The 13,868-nt window shown below is 44.4% G+C and overlaps 1 protein-coding gene across 2 annotated transcripts in view; it reads left to right on the forward strand.

The window, feature by feature from the left end:
- Nucleotides 1-12,921, forward strand: part of DHRS11 (dehydrogenase/reductase 11) — a 48,609-nt gene extending 35,688 nt beyond the window's left edge. The window contains exons 5-8 of one of the 2 annotated variants that reach the window (XM_070945196.1): nt 372-501; nt 2,265-2,357; nt 9,761-9,826; nt 12,013-12,921. In XM_070945196.1, the coding sequence (XP_070801297.1) occupies nt 372-501; nt 2,265-2,357; nt 9,761-9,826; nt 12,013-12,054 (331 nt within the window). In that variant the 3' untranslated portion in view covers nt 12,055-12,921. The remainder of the gene's footprint in view (nt 1-371; nt 502-2,264; nt 2,358-9,760; nt 9,827-12,012) is intronic. The other variant, XM_070945205.1, reaches the window with a different exon arrangement.
- The last annotated feature ends 947 nt before the right edge of the window (nt 12,922-13,868 follow it).

A 13,868-nucleotide genomic window follows, 5' to 3' on the forward strand; every position in this document is an offset into this window, starting at 1 on the left:
TGCTCCCGCCATATCTGCCCCTCCCATCCACTTTTAAAAAAGCCTCTGCTGATCAGGCAACTCAGCTGGGATTATCAGAGCCTTTTGAAAGCATTTTTATAACCTCTTTGTCTGTCTGTCTGTCTGTCTGTCTATCTATACATGCAGTGTGAGTGTGTGTGTGTGTATATATATTTCACTTAACAACTGCAGTGATTCGCTTAACAACTATTTCAAAAAAGGTTGTAAAATGGGGCACAACTCCCTTGCTTAGCAACAGAAATGTTGGGCTCGCTTGTAGTCGTAAATCGAGGACTATCTATACTGAATATTTTCCCCTTCTTTTGCCTTTCATTCCCAACCCCCCCCCCCCCCCCCGGCATCGTGTCCAGCATGAGCGGTCACAGGGTCGTCCCGGAGTCGGTTGTACACTTTTACAGCGCCACAAAATACGCTGTCACGGCTTTAACCGAAGGGCTTCGGCAGGAACTAAGAGAAGCAAAGACACACATACGAGCCACCGTGAGTAACTCTGATTGGACTGTTTTGCTTGTCTCAAGTCCTGGGTTCAATTCCCTGCATCCCTGCCCTGCTTTGTGAGTCAGAAACGATTTCTCTTTTCCAAAAGGGACCAGATTGGAATATCGTCATCAGCAGACCAGGTTTATGGACATTCATGATGCTAGTCCTCTTTGTTTGCACCGTGTGCATAGAGCATCGTTGGCAAATTTCCGGTCAGGCTGTCTACAGTCTACAGTAGTGTCCTTCAACCGTGGCCCTTTTAAGATGGGTGGACTTCAACTCCCAGAATTCCCCCGCCAGCATGCTTTTAAGATGTGTGAACTGCAATTCCCTTGCTGGCTGGGGGAATTCTGGGAGTTGAAGTCCTGCCATTTTAAAATGGCCACAATGGAGAAACACTGGGCTACAACTTTAATCACTCCCACTCAGTACAGCCCCACTATTTTATTTATAACTCTTATTTATTCCATTTATTTATACATGGTTCCGTGAATATTTGGACATCAACTTCAAAGCGGGCTAGAAATTATAGGCATGGCCAGATGATTGATGTAAACCTCCCAGAATTGATTAAGATGTAGAATAGAATAACAGAGTTGGAAGGGACCTTGGAGGTCTTCTAGTCCAACCCCCTGCTTAGGGCAGGAAACCCTGAATTTATTTTTAACATCGGATTGGAGTTACTTAGATGTCTACGGAGATCCTCAGTCATCCAGCTCATGGTTGTCCCAAAGATGCTTTTCCAAAAGGCATGTGGACCAGCTCCCCAAACACGACAAACCCTCTGAAGTTAACTCAAAAGATTCCTTTATCAGGAGCGCCAGCAGCTCCGGCAAAAAGTTTCTCACTCATGGCAGGCTAACAAGTCCATCCTGTCTGCCACATCTATTCATCTCCGCCTCCTGCCTTTGATCCTCAGAGCTAGGGTGGAGCTTCACTAGCAGCGGTGGCTCTTTCATCCCAAGGACCGGCCCATAGATTTCCACTGCTCTCCTCTCCTCTGCCTTCTGTGCATCCGCACGTCAGGCACTGGACCCAGTTGTTCCTCCTCTTCCACATTAGCCACCTCCAGACCTGGGGGCTGTTGACTCTCCATCTGAGTGCTGACGGATGGCCCAGGCTCCGCCTCTGTTTCTCTCTCTCTGTCTCTCTGCCAGCTCCACTCCCTCTTCCCCCTCAGTTGCCTTGATGCTGACCCTGACTCCCACGCCTCCTCCTCCTCCTCTGATTTGGCTGTTGGAGGGGCTGGCAGCCAACAGGCCACAACATATATATTGTACATATATATCAGTGGTGGATTTCTACTGGTTCGACCTGGTTCGCACGAACCGGTAGCAGCTGGAGGCTCCGCCACCTGCCCCGATGTCATCACAGACGGTCTGTGCCTGCGCAGAAGCGCTGTTCGTGCAGTCACAATTCTGAACCAATAGTGAAGGAAGTGGAACCCACCACTGATATATCTACTGCTCAAAAAAATAAAGGGAGCACAAGCAGAAGACATCCGAGATCTGAATGCATGAAATAGCCTTATTAAATACTTTGTTCTTTACATACAGTAGTTCATACACTGCTCAAACAATTAAAGGGAACACAAAACTACTGTATGTAAAGAACAAAGTATTTAATAAGGCTATTTCATGCATTCAGATCTCGGATGTCTTCTGCTTGTGTTCCCTTTATTTTTTTTGAGCAGTGTATATCTGTAAAATAGGATGCTGTTTTTCTTTTTTCCTGTTTTATTCCTGTTTTTTTTCTTTCTTTAGTGTATTTCTCCAGGTCTAGTCGAGACCGGATTCGCTTTTAAACTGCATGATAATGATCCAGAAAGAGCTGCGGCTACATATGAGAGTATTAGGGTAAGAAAAAAAAAAACCAAAGAGCTATAGAGAGGTGATTTTGGTTAAGAGAAATGTAAGATTGTTTGTATTTGGGGTTTAGGATAGGCACGTTCAACTTCTGGGCAGGGCACCCCAAAATTGGATGGGTTCTGGGGGTGGCAGGTAAAAAAATCCCCACAATTCAATCTAAATGTATACAAATCCCTACAGCCACGTGATCAGAATTAGGGTGCTTTTGGCAACTGCCATGTATTTATAAAGATTGTGGCATTCCTGGGATCATGTGATCAACATTTGAGATCTTCCGAGCCGGCTTCCGACAAGCAAAGTCAATGGAAGGAAGCAGGATTTGTTTAATGACGGCATGAGTCACTTAACAACTGCACAGAATTGGCAAAAAAAAAAAAAGGTTGTAAAACCGGACATGACTCAAATTAACAACTGCCTCGCGTAGGAACAGAAATTCTGCTCCTAATTGCCATAGTAAATCGAGACTACCTGTCCTGCAAAGGTTGTTGATAATTTTCCACTTGGGACATTTTAAGTTTTCATTTGATAGTAATTTTTGACACTTGGGGGTGGGGGGCATCTGGTCTTAGGAGAAGCCTCCCTCCCTGCGAAATGGTAAGGTATTTATCCAGCCATAAGGCAAGTTTCTCAGATATAGGTAGTCCTTGACTTATAACCATTCGTTTAGTGACCGTTCGAAGTTGTAACAGCACTGGGGAAAAAAGCAACATCACCATTTTTTCACAGTGACAACTGTTGTAGCATCCCAGAGCAAAATTCGGATATTTGGCAACTGTCTCATAGTTATGACCGTTGCAGTGTCCTAGGCTCATATGATCCACTTTTGTGACCTTCTGACAAGCTAAGTCAATGGAGAAGCCAGATTCACCGAACAACCGTGTTACTAGCGTAACATCTGCAGTGATTCACTTAACAACTACGGCAAAAAAGGTCGTAAAATAGGGCAAAATTCACGTAACGACTGCCTTTCCTTAGCAAAGGAAATTCTGGGCTCAGTTGTGGTTGTAAGTCGAGGACTACCTGTAACGACCTAGAAATCAGGCGTCCTTGTTCTTCACTGCTCAGAATAAAAGATGCGAGTTGAAAACAGAATCAGCAAGAGAGAGAAATGGCTGCAGAGACGGCTTTTAAAGGCTGAAGATTGACGGCTTTTTGAACCAGGCGTAACTCTTGTTTTTGTAAGGTCTAAGCATGCTGGCTGGAGAATTCTGGGAGTTGAAGTCCACAAGTTTTAAAGTCGAGCGGTTTAAAGGTTGAGAAACACTCAGCTACAGAACTCAGAGGTCTTCAAACTTGGCAGCTTTAAGACTTGTGGACTTCAACTCCCAGAATTCTCCAGCCAGCATAGCTTAGACCTGGCTGGAGAATTCTGGGAGTTGAAGTCCACAAGTCTTAAAGCTGCCAAGTTTGGAGACTCCTGTTAGATGATGATCACCCAGTTTGAAGACCTCAACGGAAGGAGGAGGCACCATTTCATAAGGCATCCTGGCTGACCGCTTGTAGAGTCAAGGGATTCCTCCAAAGATTTAGCTGGAATTGCCTTCTTTGTTTTAAACCCTTTGGATTTTATTCCTGTCCTGAGGAGGGAGAGTAACGGTGCATAAATCCATTTCTTTCTTTTTTTTTTTTGTATGAAAAATTGCTACTATTTCTACCTTAGTTATTTTTTCTCTGGCTAATCATACCCAAATTGTTTAGCTCTTTCTCACCATCTTAGTAGTCTTCAGTTTGCCACTGTCCCTTTGGATTGATGATGCCTCAAACTGGATATATAGCATTCCAGGTACAGCCTGTCTATCTTCCCTTTCCTCTTTTCTTCTTCTTCTTCTCCTTCTCCTTCTCCTTCTCCTTCTCCTTCTCCTTCTCCTTCTCCTTCTCCTTCTTCTTCCTCCTCCTCCTTTCCTTTTTGCTTTCTTTCTTTTCCTCTTTCTTTCTTTTCCTTTTTTCTTCTTTCTTTCTTTCCTTTCCTTTTTTCTTTCTTTCTTTCCTTCTTTCCCTTTTTTCTTCTTTCTTTTCCTTCCTTCCTTCCTTCTTTTTCTTTCTTTCTTCTTTCCCTTTTTCCTTCCTTCCTTCTTCCTTTCTTCCTTCCTTTCTCTTTCTTTCTTTTCTTCCTCTTTCTTTTTTCTTTCCCTTTTTTCTTCTTTCTTTCTTTTCCTTCCTTCTTTCTATTCTTTCTTTCTCTCTCTCTCTCTCTTCCTTCCTTCTTTCCCTTTTTTCTTCCTTCCTTCTTTCTTTCTTTCCTTCTTTCCTCTTTCTTTTTCTTTCTTTCTTCTTTCCCTTTTTTCTTCTTTCTTTCTCTTTCTTTCTTTCTTCTTCCTCCTCCTTCCTCCTTCTCCTCCTCCTCCTCCTCCTTTCTCCCCTACCTTCTCTTTCTCCTCCTTTGAATAAAGGAAAATATTTGTAGCTCAGAATTGAAATGAGGAGTCCTTGGTGCTCTCTGAGCTTGGTTGTTTTCTTGCAGAGATTTTATTACCCAAACTAGCTAATATCATCAGTCACTGGATCACTCGTCTCCTTCTTTTCTTCTCCCCCTCCCCACTCCTCTTTCCCCTTCCCCATTCCATCTCTTCCCTTCTCTTCCCCCTCCTCTTCTTTATCCTCTTGGCTGTTAGAAGGAGGTTATCACTGTAATTATTCATTTTGTTTCCGTGTGAGAAAACACTTGTATATGAGAGAGATTATTGGCATATGCAGATACGAGATTGATTTTATAAATGGGTTAGCCAAGACTTAACTTCAAGCTAATCTGCCAAGAAATCCATAATCTGAGTAGACCTTTGCACTTCCTGCCTGTTCCTTCTTTTTCAGCAACTTCTGTTCTTAGTAAGAGCAACCTCTTCATTCATCAGTCATTTCGGGGTGGGGGAAGCCTTCATTTTTGCTGTTAGTATATTGGGTAGATGCAAAAGGGGAAATCAATTAATTTTTTAACCAATTTTATAGGCCTTTAGTTAGAAGTCATTCATTCGATTAATATGAATTTAGGGTTTTATCCTCTCGTTTTTTTGGTGACCAGCTGATATGTATACATATACTGTATACGTATATGACTGATATGTATACACAGGTACATACATGTCTTTTTTTCACATGTGCAAGTATGTCACACACTTGGGGTTGTATAATAAGATAACAGAGTTGGAAGGAACCTTGGAGGTCTTCTAGTCCAACCCCTTGCTTAGGCAGGAAACCCTATACCATTTTAGACAAATGGTTATCCAATCTCTTCCTAAAAACTTCCAGTGTTGGAGCATTTACAACTTCTGGAGGCAAGTTGTTCCACTGATTAATTGTTCTAACTGTCAGGAAATTTCTCCTCAGTTCTAAGTTACTTCTCTCCTTGATTAGTTTCCACCCGTTGCTTCTTGTCCTGCCTTCAGGTGCTTTGGAGAATAGCTTGACTCCCTCTTCTTTGTGGCAACCCCTGAGATATTGGAAGACTGCTATCATGTCTCCCCTAGTTCTTTTTTTCATGAACCTAGACATCCCCAGTTCCTGCAACTGTTCTTCATATGTTTTAGCCTCCAGTCCCCTAATCATCTTTGTTGCTCTTTGCACTCTTTCTAGAGTCTCCACATCTTTTTTACATCGTGGCGACCAAAACTGAATGCAGTATTCCAAGTGTGGCCTTACCAAGGCATTATATGTTTGTTTACGTTATTTCTGTTCTACCTATCATAATACCTTGGCAGGATAAAGTTATTACAAAATAGATTTAAAAATAAAATACGCCTGCTCAACCCACATTAAAATAACTAAATGCAGGAAACCATTTTTTTAAAAAAGCCCACCAAATATTATTTTCAGAAAGTTTTTTAAAAAAACCTTTGGAAAAAGTATAATTTTAATGCCTTTAACAACATCAAGCAAAGCTATTCTATTTCGGAATGAATGCTGAGCATTATTGTTAACTTGGCTAAGCTGCAGAGATCTTTGGGCTATTTTGGTAAACAGAGATGAATCCTGAGTAATGTGGGGTTAGAATTGTGGGTCTCTCTAGACTTCTTGACTCCACCTTACCTCTAGCCCTGGATAGAAAGCTGATTGTGCTTCCAAATTCCTGAACTCTGGGACACGTTAAGGTAATTTTGGACTCTGAACGGTGAGGTCACGCTGGTAGAGTGAGCGGGAAGGTAGATGGTACAGTAAAATGTTTCACAAGCTTGGTGATTTTAAGCTTTGTGGACTTTGACTCCCAGAATCTCCCAGCCAGTGTGCTTAAAGTTGAGTGAACTATAACTCCCAGAATCCCCCAGCCAGTGTGCTTAAAGTTGAGTGAACTATAACTCCCAGAATCCCCCAGCCAGTGTGCTTAAAGGTGAGTGAACTATAACTCCCAGAATCCCCCAGCCAGTGTGCTTAGAGCTGAGTGAATTATAACTCCCAGAATCCCCCAGCCAGTGTGCTTGAAGCTGAGTGAACTATAACTCCCAAATCCCCCAGCCAGTGTGCTTAAAGTTGAGAGTTGAGTGAACTATAACTCCCAGAATCCCCTAGCCAGTGTGCTTGAAGTTGAGTGAATTATAACTCCCAGAATCCCCCAGCCAGTGTGCTTAGAGTTGAGTGAATTATAACTCCCAGAATCCCCCAGCCAGTGTGCTTGAAGCTGAGTGAACTATAACTCCCAGAATCCCCCAGCCAGTGTGCTTAAAGTTGAGAGTTGAGTGAACTATAACTCCCAGAATCCCCAGCCAGTGTGCTTAAAGTTGAGAGTTGAGTGAACTATAACTCCCAGAATCCCCCAGCCAGTGTGCTTAAAGTTGAGAGAACTATAACTCCCAGAATCCCCCAGCCAGTATGCTTAAAGTTGAGTGAACTATAACTCCCAGAATCCTCCAGCCAATGTGCTTAAAGTTGAGTGAACTATAACTCCCAGAATCCACCTGCCAGTGTGCTTGAAGATGTGTGGAGTTCAATTCCCAGAATCCCCCAGTCTGCATGTTTGTGGAGCTTCTCAGTCATCCAGGTCATGGTTTTCCCAAAGGTACTTTTTCAGGAGGCAACTGGACTTTTCTTGTTTTTTCTTTGAAGACGTTTCGCTTCTCATCCAAAAAGCTTCTTCAGCTCTGACTGGAGGGTGGGGAATGGAAGGATTTATACTCCTTGCATATAGTTGGTCATTTGCATCCTTTTAGAAAGTCGTTGAGGCCACCTGGAGGTTTATCTGTATCCTCAGGGTTATCTGAGTAGTGCAAATGGTTCCTGTAGTCTGCAATTTTTTTTTTCCTGGAAATCCGTTCATACTCCCACACCTTCCATTCCCCACCATCCAGTCAGAGCTGAAGAAGCTTCTTGGATGAGAAGCGAAATGACTTCAAAGAAAAAACAAGAAAAGTCCAGTTGCCTCCTGAAAAAGCACCTTTGGGATCCCAGCCTGCATGCTTTAAAAGATACGGGTATCAACTCCCAGAATCCCCTGACCGGTGTGCTTGAAGATGTGTGGACTTCAATTCCCAGAACCCCTAGTAATGTGCTTGAAGATGTGTGGACTTCAATTCCCAGAATCCCTCAGCCAGCATCCTTGAAGATGTGTGGACTTCCACTCCCAGAATCCTGCTGGCTGAGGAATTCTGGGTGTTGAAGTCCACACATCTTAAAAGTTGCTAATCTTTGGAAAAAGATGGTAGCCAAGGAAACCAGTGTTTGAATCATCTGCGTATCAGACAGAGGAGGTTTCTGGCTTGATTTTTATCAATTTTCTAAGTAACATTGGAGCCAGGGAATTGCTCTGGCTCTGTAGGACCACCAGCTGGTGAGATGTCCTTGATGGACAAGCTAGAAATGAGGGTCAACCTTTCAAAAATGCAGTGACTTCTGAAATCTTGGCTTGGCAATAGAGAACAGGAGGATGGGTGATGGAGAAAGACTGACTGGGGCAACCATTTCTAAACTCTGCTAGTAGTTGTTCCCTCTTTCATTTTTAATTTAATTTAATTTCCAATTTATATACCGCCCTTCTCCCTGAGGACTCAGGGCGGTGTACAGCCAAGATAAAAAACATAGAATACAAATACTAAAAAACATTTTTAAATATATATAAATTTTGGCCCGAAAGTTAAGAAATCAGACTGATTAAAAGAATTTAAAAGAAGGATCATTTCATGATCCTTCACACATATAGTAGTGGCCAAAATTGTGGAAACCTTTTGGGAAAAGTGTATTTTTGAGGTTTGATGGCTAATAACCACTTTTTTTTTGGAGTTTCAAGATAATCCTATTCCACTGCTGGAATGGCCCTGGGAATAGCCCAGACCTTCACCCAATGGAAAATCTATGGAGTCGACTAAAGAAACTTGTTAATCAGAAGTGACCCAGCACTAAAACCCAGTTAATAGAAGCCATCATTCCATCTTGGTTTCACATTATAACAGCTGCAGAACTAAAAGACTTGGTTCACTCCAGGGGTGGGTTCTATTTACCTTTACTACCGGTTCGCAACGGGATCGCGCTCGTGTGCTCGCTTTGCTCGTGCAGGCGCCTTGCTTCTGCCCATGCGCAGATCGCTTCTGATGACGTCAGGGTCAGTGGGCGGAGCCTCCCGCCAGTTTTACTACCGGTTCTATAGAACCGGTCCGAACCGGGGGCAATCCACCACTGGTTCACTCCATGGGAAGACATTGTAAGGCCGCCATTCATGCTAAAGGTTACCCAACTAAGTATTAACTATTGTGATAATTTTTGTATTTTTTTCTAGGGTGATAATTTTTTTATATCTCATTTTTTTCCTACATGTTTCACTTTTCTTCTCTAGACTGTAACTGCTCTTCTTTTATTTATTTATTTATTTATTTTTATTTTTTAATTAGATTTATATGCCGCCCTTCTCCGGAGACTCAGGGCGGCTTACAATGCGTTAAGCAATAGCCTTCATACTTTTTGTATATTTTATACAAAGTCAGCTTATTGCCCCCACAAACTGGGTCCTCAATTTACCTACCTTAGAAAGGATGGAAGGCTGAGTCAACCTTGAGCCTGGGGAGATTCGAACTTGCAGTAATTGCAGACAGCTGAATGTTAATAACAGGCTTTTAGTCTGTTGAGCTATCCAGGCTCCTAATAGCAGATCCTTCATAAAAGTTATTGCATTACATTCTTGATTAAATTATCTTTCCATTGATATATAATTTTATGGGACTATTTAAAAAAAAAAAAGTGGTGTTATTAGCTAGTTTTAGAAAATACACTTTTCCCAAAAGGTTTCCACAATTTTGGCTATTACTGTACATGCTCCAACACTGGAAATTTTTAAGAAGAAACTGGACAATCATTTGTCTGAAATGGTATAGGGTGTCCTGCCTGAGCAGGGGGTTGGACTAGAAGACCTCTTAGGTCCCTTCCAATTCCGATATTCTGTTATCCTTTTTTGCATTCTGTTTCTTTCTCTTTCCTAGTGTTTAAAAGCTGAAGATATGGCCAACGCTGTAATATATGTTCTCAGCGCCCCACCTCATGTACAGGTAGGACTGTGGAGTTTCTGAATATTTTTTGTAAATGGGTGGGAAGATGGGGGAAGATTATTTCCATGATGGTCCCTGGGGGAGGAAATGGCATCTCCAAACATCACCACAAGGGATGCAAAAATTATTCTGACTTTATGAAATCACTAATTCAAGGATGCAATGACATTATGCTATGCATAAATGTTGATCTGCTTCTATCAGGTTCCTATGACTATGGAGTTGAAGTCCACAAGTCTTAAAAATTTTAAGCCGAATTTGGAGACTTCTGCCTTCAGTCTCCAACAGGCTTAGTGAGTGCTGGACGCCCTTGCTAAAGAACCCTAAAAAGGAGACCCCAGAAGCAGTGGTGAAATCTAAAATTTGTTATACTGGTTCTGTGGGCGTGGCTTGGTGGTGGTGGTGGGATAATGTGACTGGGTGGGCATGGCCAATTTTTTTTTCTTTTAAAACCATTTTTTCTACAACCTCTTTGGCAAAGAGGTTGTAAAAAAAATGCTTTCAAAAGGCTCTGACGATCCCAGCTGAGTTGCCTGATCATCAGAGGCTTTTTTTCTTTTAAAAGCCTCTGCCGATCAGGCAACTCAGCTTGGATCGTCAGAGGCATTTAAAAGAAAAAAAGCCTCTGCCGATTAGGCAACTCAGCTTGGATCGTCAGAGGCTTTTAAAAGAAAAAAAACCTCTGCCGATCAGGCAACTCAGCTTGGATCGTCAGAGGCATTTAAAAGAAAAAAGCCCTCTGCCGATCAGGCAATTCAGCTTGGATCATCAGAGGCATTTAAAAGAAAAAAAACCTCTGCCGATCAGGCAACTCAGCTTGGATCGTCAGAGGCATTTAAAAGAAAAAAAACCCTCTGCTGATTAGGCAACTCAGCTTGGATTGTCAGAGGCTTTTAAAAGAAAAAAAACCTCTGCCGATCAGGCAACTCAGCTTGGATTGTCAGAGGCATTTAAAAGAAAAAAAAATCTCTGCCGATCAGGCAACTCAGCTGGGATCATCAGCTGACGATCCCTTTGACGATCCCAGCTGAGCTGCGCGATCATCAGAGGCTTTTTTTTTTACTTTTAAAAGCATTTTTTCGGCTGAAGAGGTTGTAGAAAAAATTCTTTTAAAAATTAAAAGAAAAAGCCTCTGATGATTGTGAGGTTCAACTGGGCATGTGGGGGGAGGAGGCAGGGATTTTTGCTACCGGTTCTTCGAACCACCCGCCTCCATCGCTACCAGATCAGGTGATCCGGTCCAAACCGCGAGCATTTCACCCCTGCCCAGAAGTGACCATCACTTCTGTAGGATCCTTGAAATTTGTTGCAGGTAGTCCTCGACTTATAACAGTTCATTTAGTGACCAAAGTTACAACGGCACTGAAAAAAGTGACCTGACCAATTTTCACACTTATGATCGTTGCAGCATCCCCATGGACATGTGATTTACATTTGGGTGCTCGACAACTGACTCACATTTACGACGGTTCCAGTATCTTGGAATCACGTGATCCCCGTTTGGCGACCTTCTGACAAAAGTCAATGGGGAAACGGGATTCGCTTAACAGCCGTGTGACTAATTTAAGAATGGTGGTGATTCGCTTAACGAATGAGGCCAGGGGTGGGCTTCAGATCCTTTAGCAACGGGTTCGCTGCCCCGTTGCTGGGTGGGCGTGGCCTAGTCAGCTGCCTGCACCACGGTGAGGGAGCAGTCGTTTTTCTCCCTCCCCAGGCTCTGGAGGCTTTTCTCGAGCCTCCGGGAGGGCAAAAACTGCTCCCCCCGGGGTCCGGAGGCCCTCCGGAGACTGGAAACAGGCCCGTTTCCAGAGTTCCGGAACTTCCAGGAGGCCTGTTTTTCGTCCTCCATGCCCCCCTGCACTTATCTGGAATGATGAACGGGCCGTGTGGAGATTCCGGAGAGGGGAGGGGAAGGGTGGGCACCAGCCAGGGGTGGCATTTCGGGGTTCGCCGAATCCTGGCGATCCTTGACTAGAGGATCACCCAAACCTTGCCGAACCCCCAGGAGCCCACCCCTGAATGCGGCAGGAGAAGTCGTAAAAGTGGGGCAAAACTCACTTAAACAAATTTCTCACTCAGCCACGTCAATTGCGGGCTCCATTGGGGTCGTAAGTTGAGGACTACCTACATTTCCCTGCTCAAATTTCACCCGGCAACAGTGACCAAACTCCCTCTGTGTCTTCCAGATCGGCGATATTCAGATGAGACCCACCGAACAAATGTCGTAGCTAAGGAAGAAGGAGAGGATGGGACAACCTTTCTCCAAACAGGGTTTTCTTCAGATGACGGATGACTTTCTAAGGGCCTTATGGGGCGGCCTCACCCACAGCCCTTCACCCATATAGCTCTCTTCAATTGAGCTCACCTCAGTGGAAACTAACAGGAAAATCCAGCCTTCACCATAACTCCTCCACTCACCCCTTGGTTCTCCCCACCATGGTTAATTTGTAAGCAACCGTTCCCAGCACACTACATCACCGGATTCTGATTTTCGGGGAATCTACCAACAGTAGATCTGGACGGCGAACGTTTCATGAACCGATTCCTTCAGCTTTCCTTTGGGACTTGCAACCAATGTACGATTTTCTGGAAATGCATTGAAACCGAAACGCTGCCCCGTCTTTTTCTTCCTAGGTGGTCACCCCACAAACTGGGTGTCAGCAACCCGCGGCTCCGGAGCCACATGTGGCTCTTTGGGCCCTCTGCTGTGGCTCCCTGTCCCATCACTGGCTGGCCCAGCCCCTCGCCCTCCCCTCCCAGTCACTCCTCCCCTGGCTTTGGAAATCCGAGAGATACAGAGAGGAGAGGGGGAGAGAGGGAGAGAGAGAAAAATACACAGAGAGAGAGAGATACAGAGAGAGGGAGGAGATAGAGAGGGAGAGGTGAGAGAGAGATACAGAGAGAGGGAGAGAGAAACATAGATACAGAGAGGGGGAGAGAGACAAATACACAGAGAGAGAGATACAGAGAGGGAGAGAGAAGCATAGATACAGAGAGGGGGAGAGAGACAAATACACAGAGAGAGAGAGATACAGGGAGAGAGGGGGATATAGGGAGACGGGAGAGAGATAAGAGAGGGGGAGAGAGAGAAACATAGATACAGAGAGGAGGGAAGGAGAGGGGGGAGAGATACAGAGGGGAAGAGAGAAACAGATACAGAGAGGGGTGAGAGACAAATACACAGATACAGAGAGAGGGGGGAGATAGGGAGACGGGAGAGGGAGATAAGAGAAGGGGAGAGAGAAACATAGATACAGAGAGAGGAGAGGGGGAGAGGGAGAGGTGAGAGATACAGAGAGGGAGAGAGGAGAAGATAGAGGGGAGAGATACAGAGGGGAGAGAGAGAAACAGATACAAAGAGAGGGGGAGATAGGGAGATGGGAGAGAGAGATAAGAGAAGGGGAGAGAGAAACAGATACAGAGAGAGGAGGGGGAGAGGGAGAGATGAGAGATACAGAGAGGGGGAGAGAGGAGAAGATAGAGGGGGGAGAGATACAGAGAGGGGGGGAGAGAGAAACAGATACAGAGAGAGAGGGGGGAGATAGGGAGACGGGAGAGAGATAAGGGGGAGAGAAACATACAGAGAGGAGAGGGGGGAGAGGGAGAGGTGAGAGATACAGAGAGGGGGAGAGGGGAAGATAGAGGGGGAGAGAGAGATACAGAGAGGGAGAGAGAAACATAGATACAGAGAGGGGGAGAGAGACAAATACACAGAGAGAGAGATACAGAGAGAGGGAGAGAGAAGCATAGATACAGAGGGGGAGAGAGACAAATAGAGAGAGAGATACAGGGAGAGGGGGAGAGAGAGGGGGATATAGGGAGATAGGAGAGAGATAAGAGGGGGAGAGAGAGAAACAGATACAGAGAGGAGGGAAGGAGATGGGGGGGAGACGGGAAGAGAGAGAAACAGATACAGAGAGGGGTGAGAGACAAATACACAGATAGAGGGGGGAGATAGGAAGACGGGAGAGAGAGATAAGAGAAGGGGAGAGAGAAACAGATACAGAGAGAGGAGAGGTGGAGAGGGAGAGGTGAGAGATAC

The sequence above is a fragment of the Pituophis catenifer genome, unplaced genomic scaffold (assembly GCF_029215685.1).
Source record: "Pituophis catenifer annectens isolate HBS135680 unplaced genomic scaffold, rPitCat1.0.hap2 SCAF_1, whole genome shotgun sequence".
Classification (NCBI taxonomy): Eukaryota; Metazoa; Chordata; class Lepidosauria; order Squamata; family Colubridae; genus Pituophis; species Pituophis catenifer.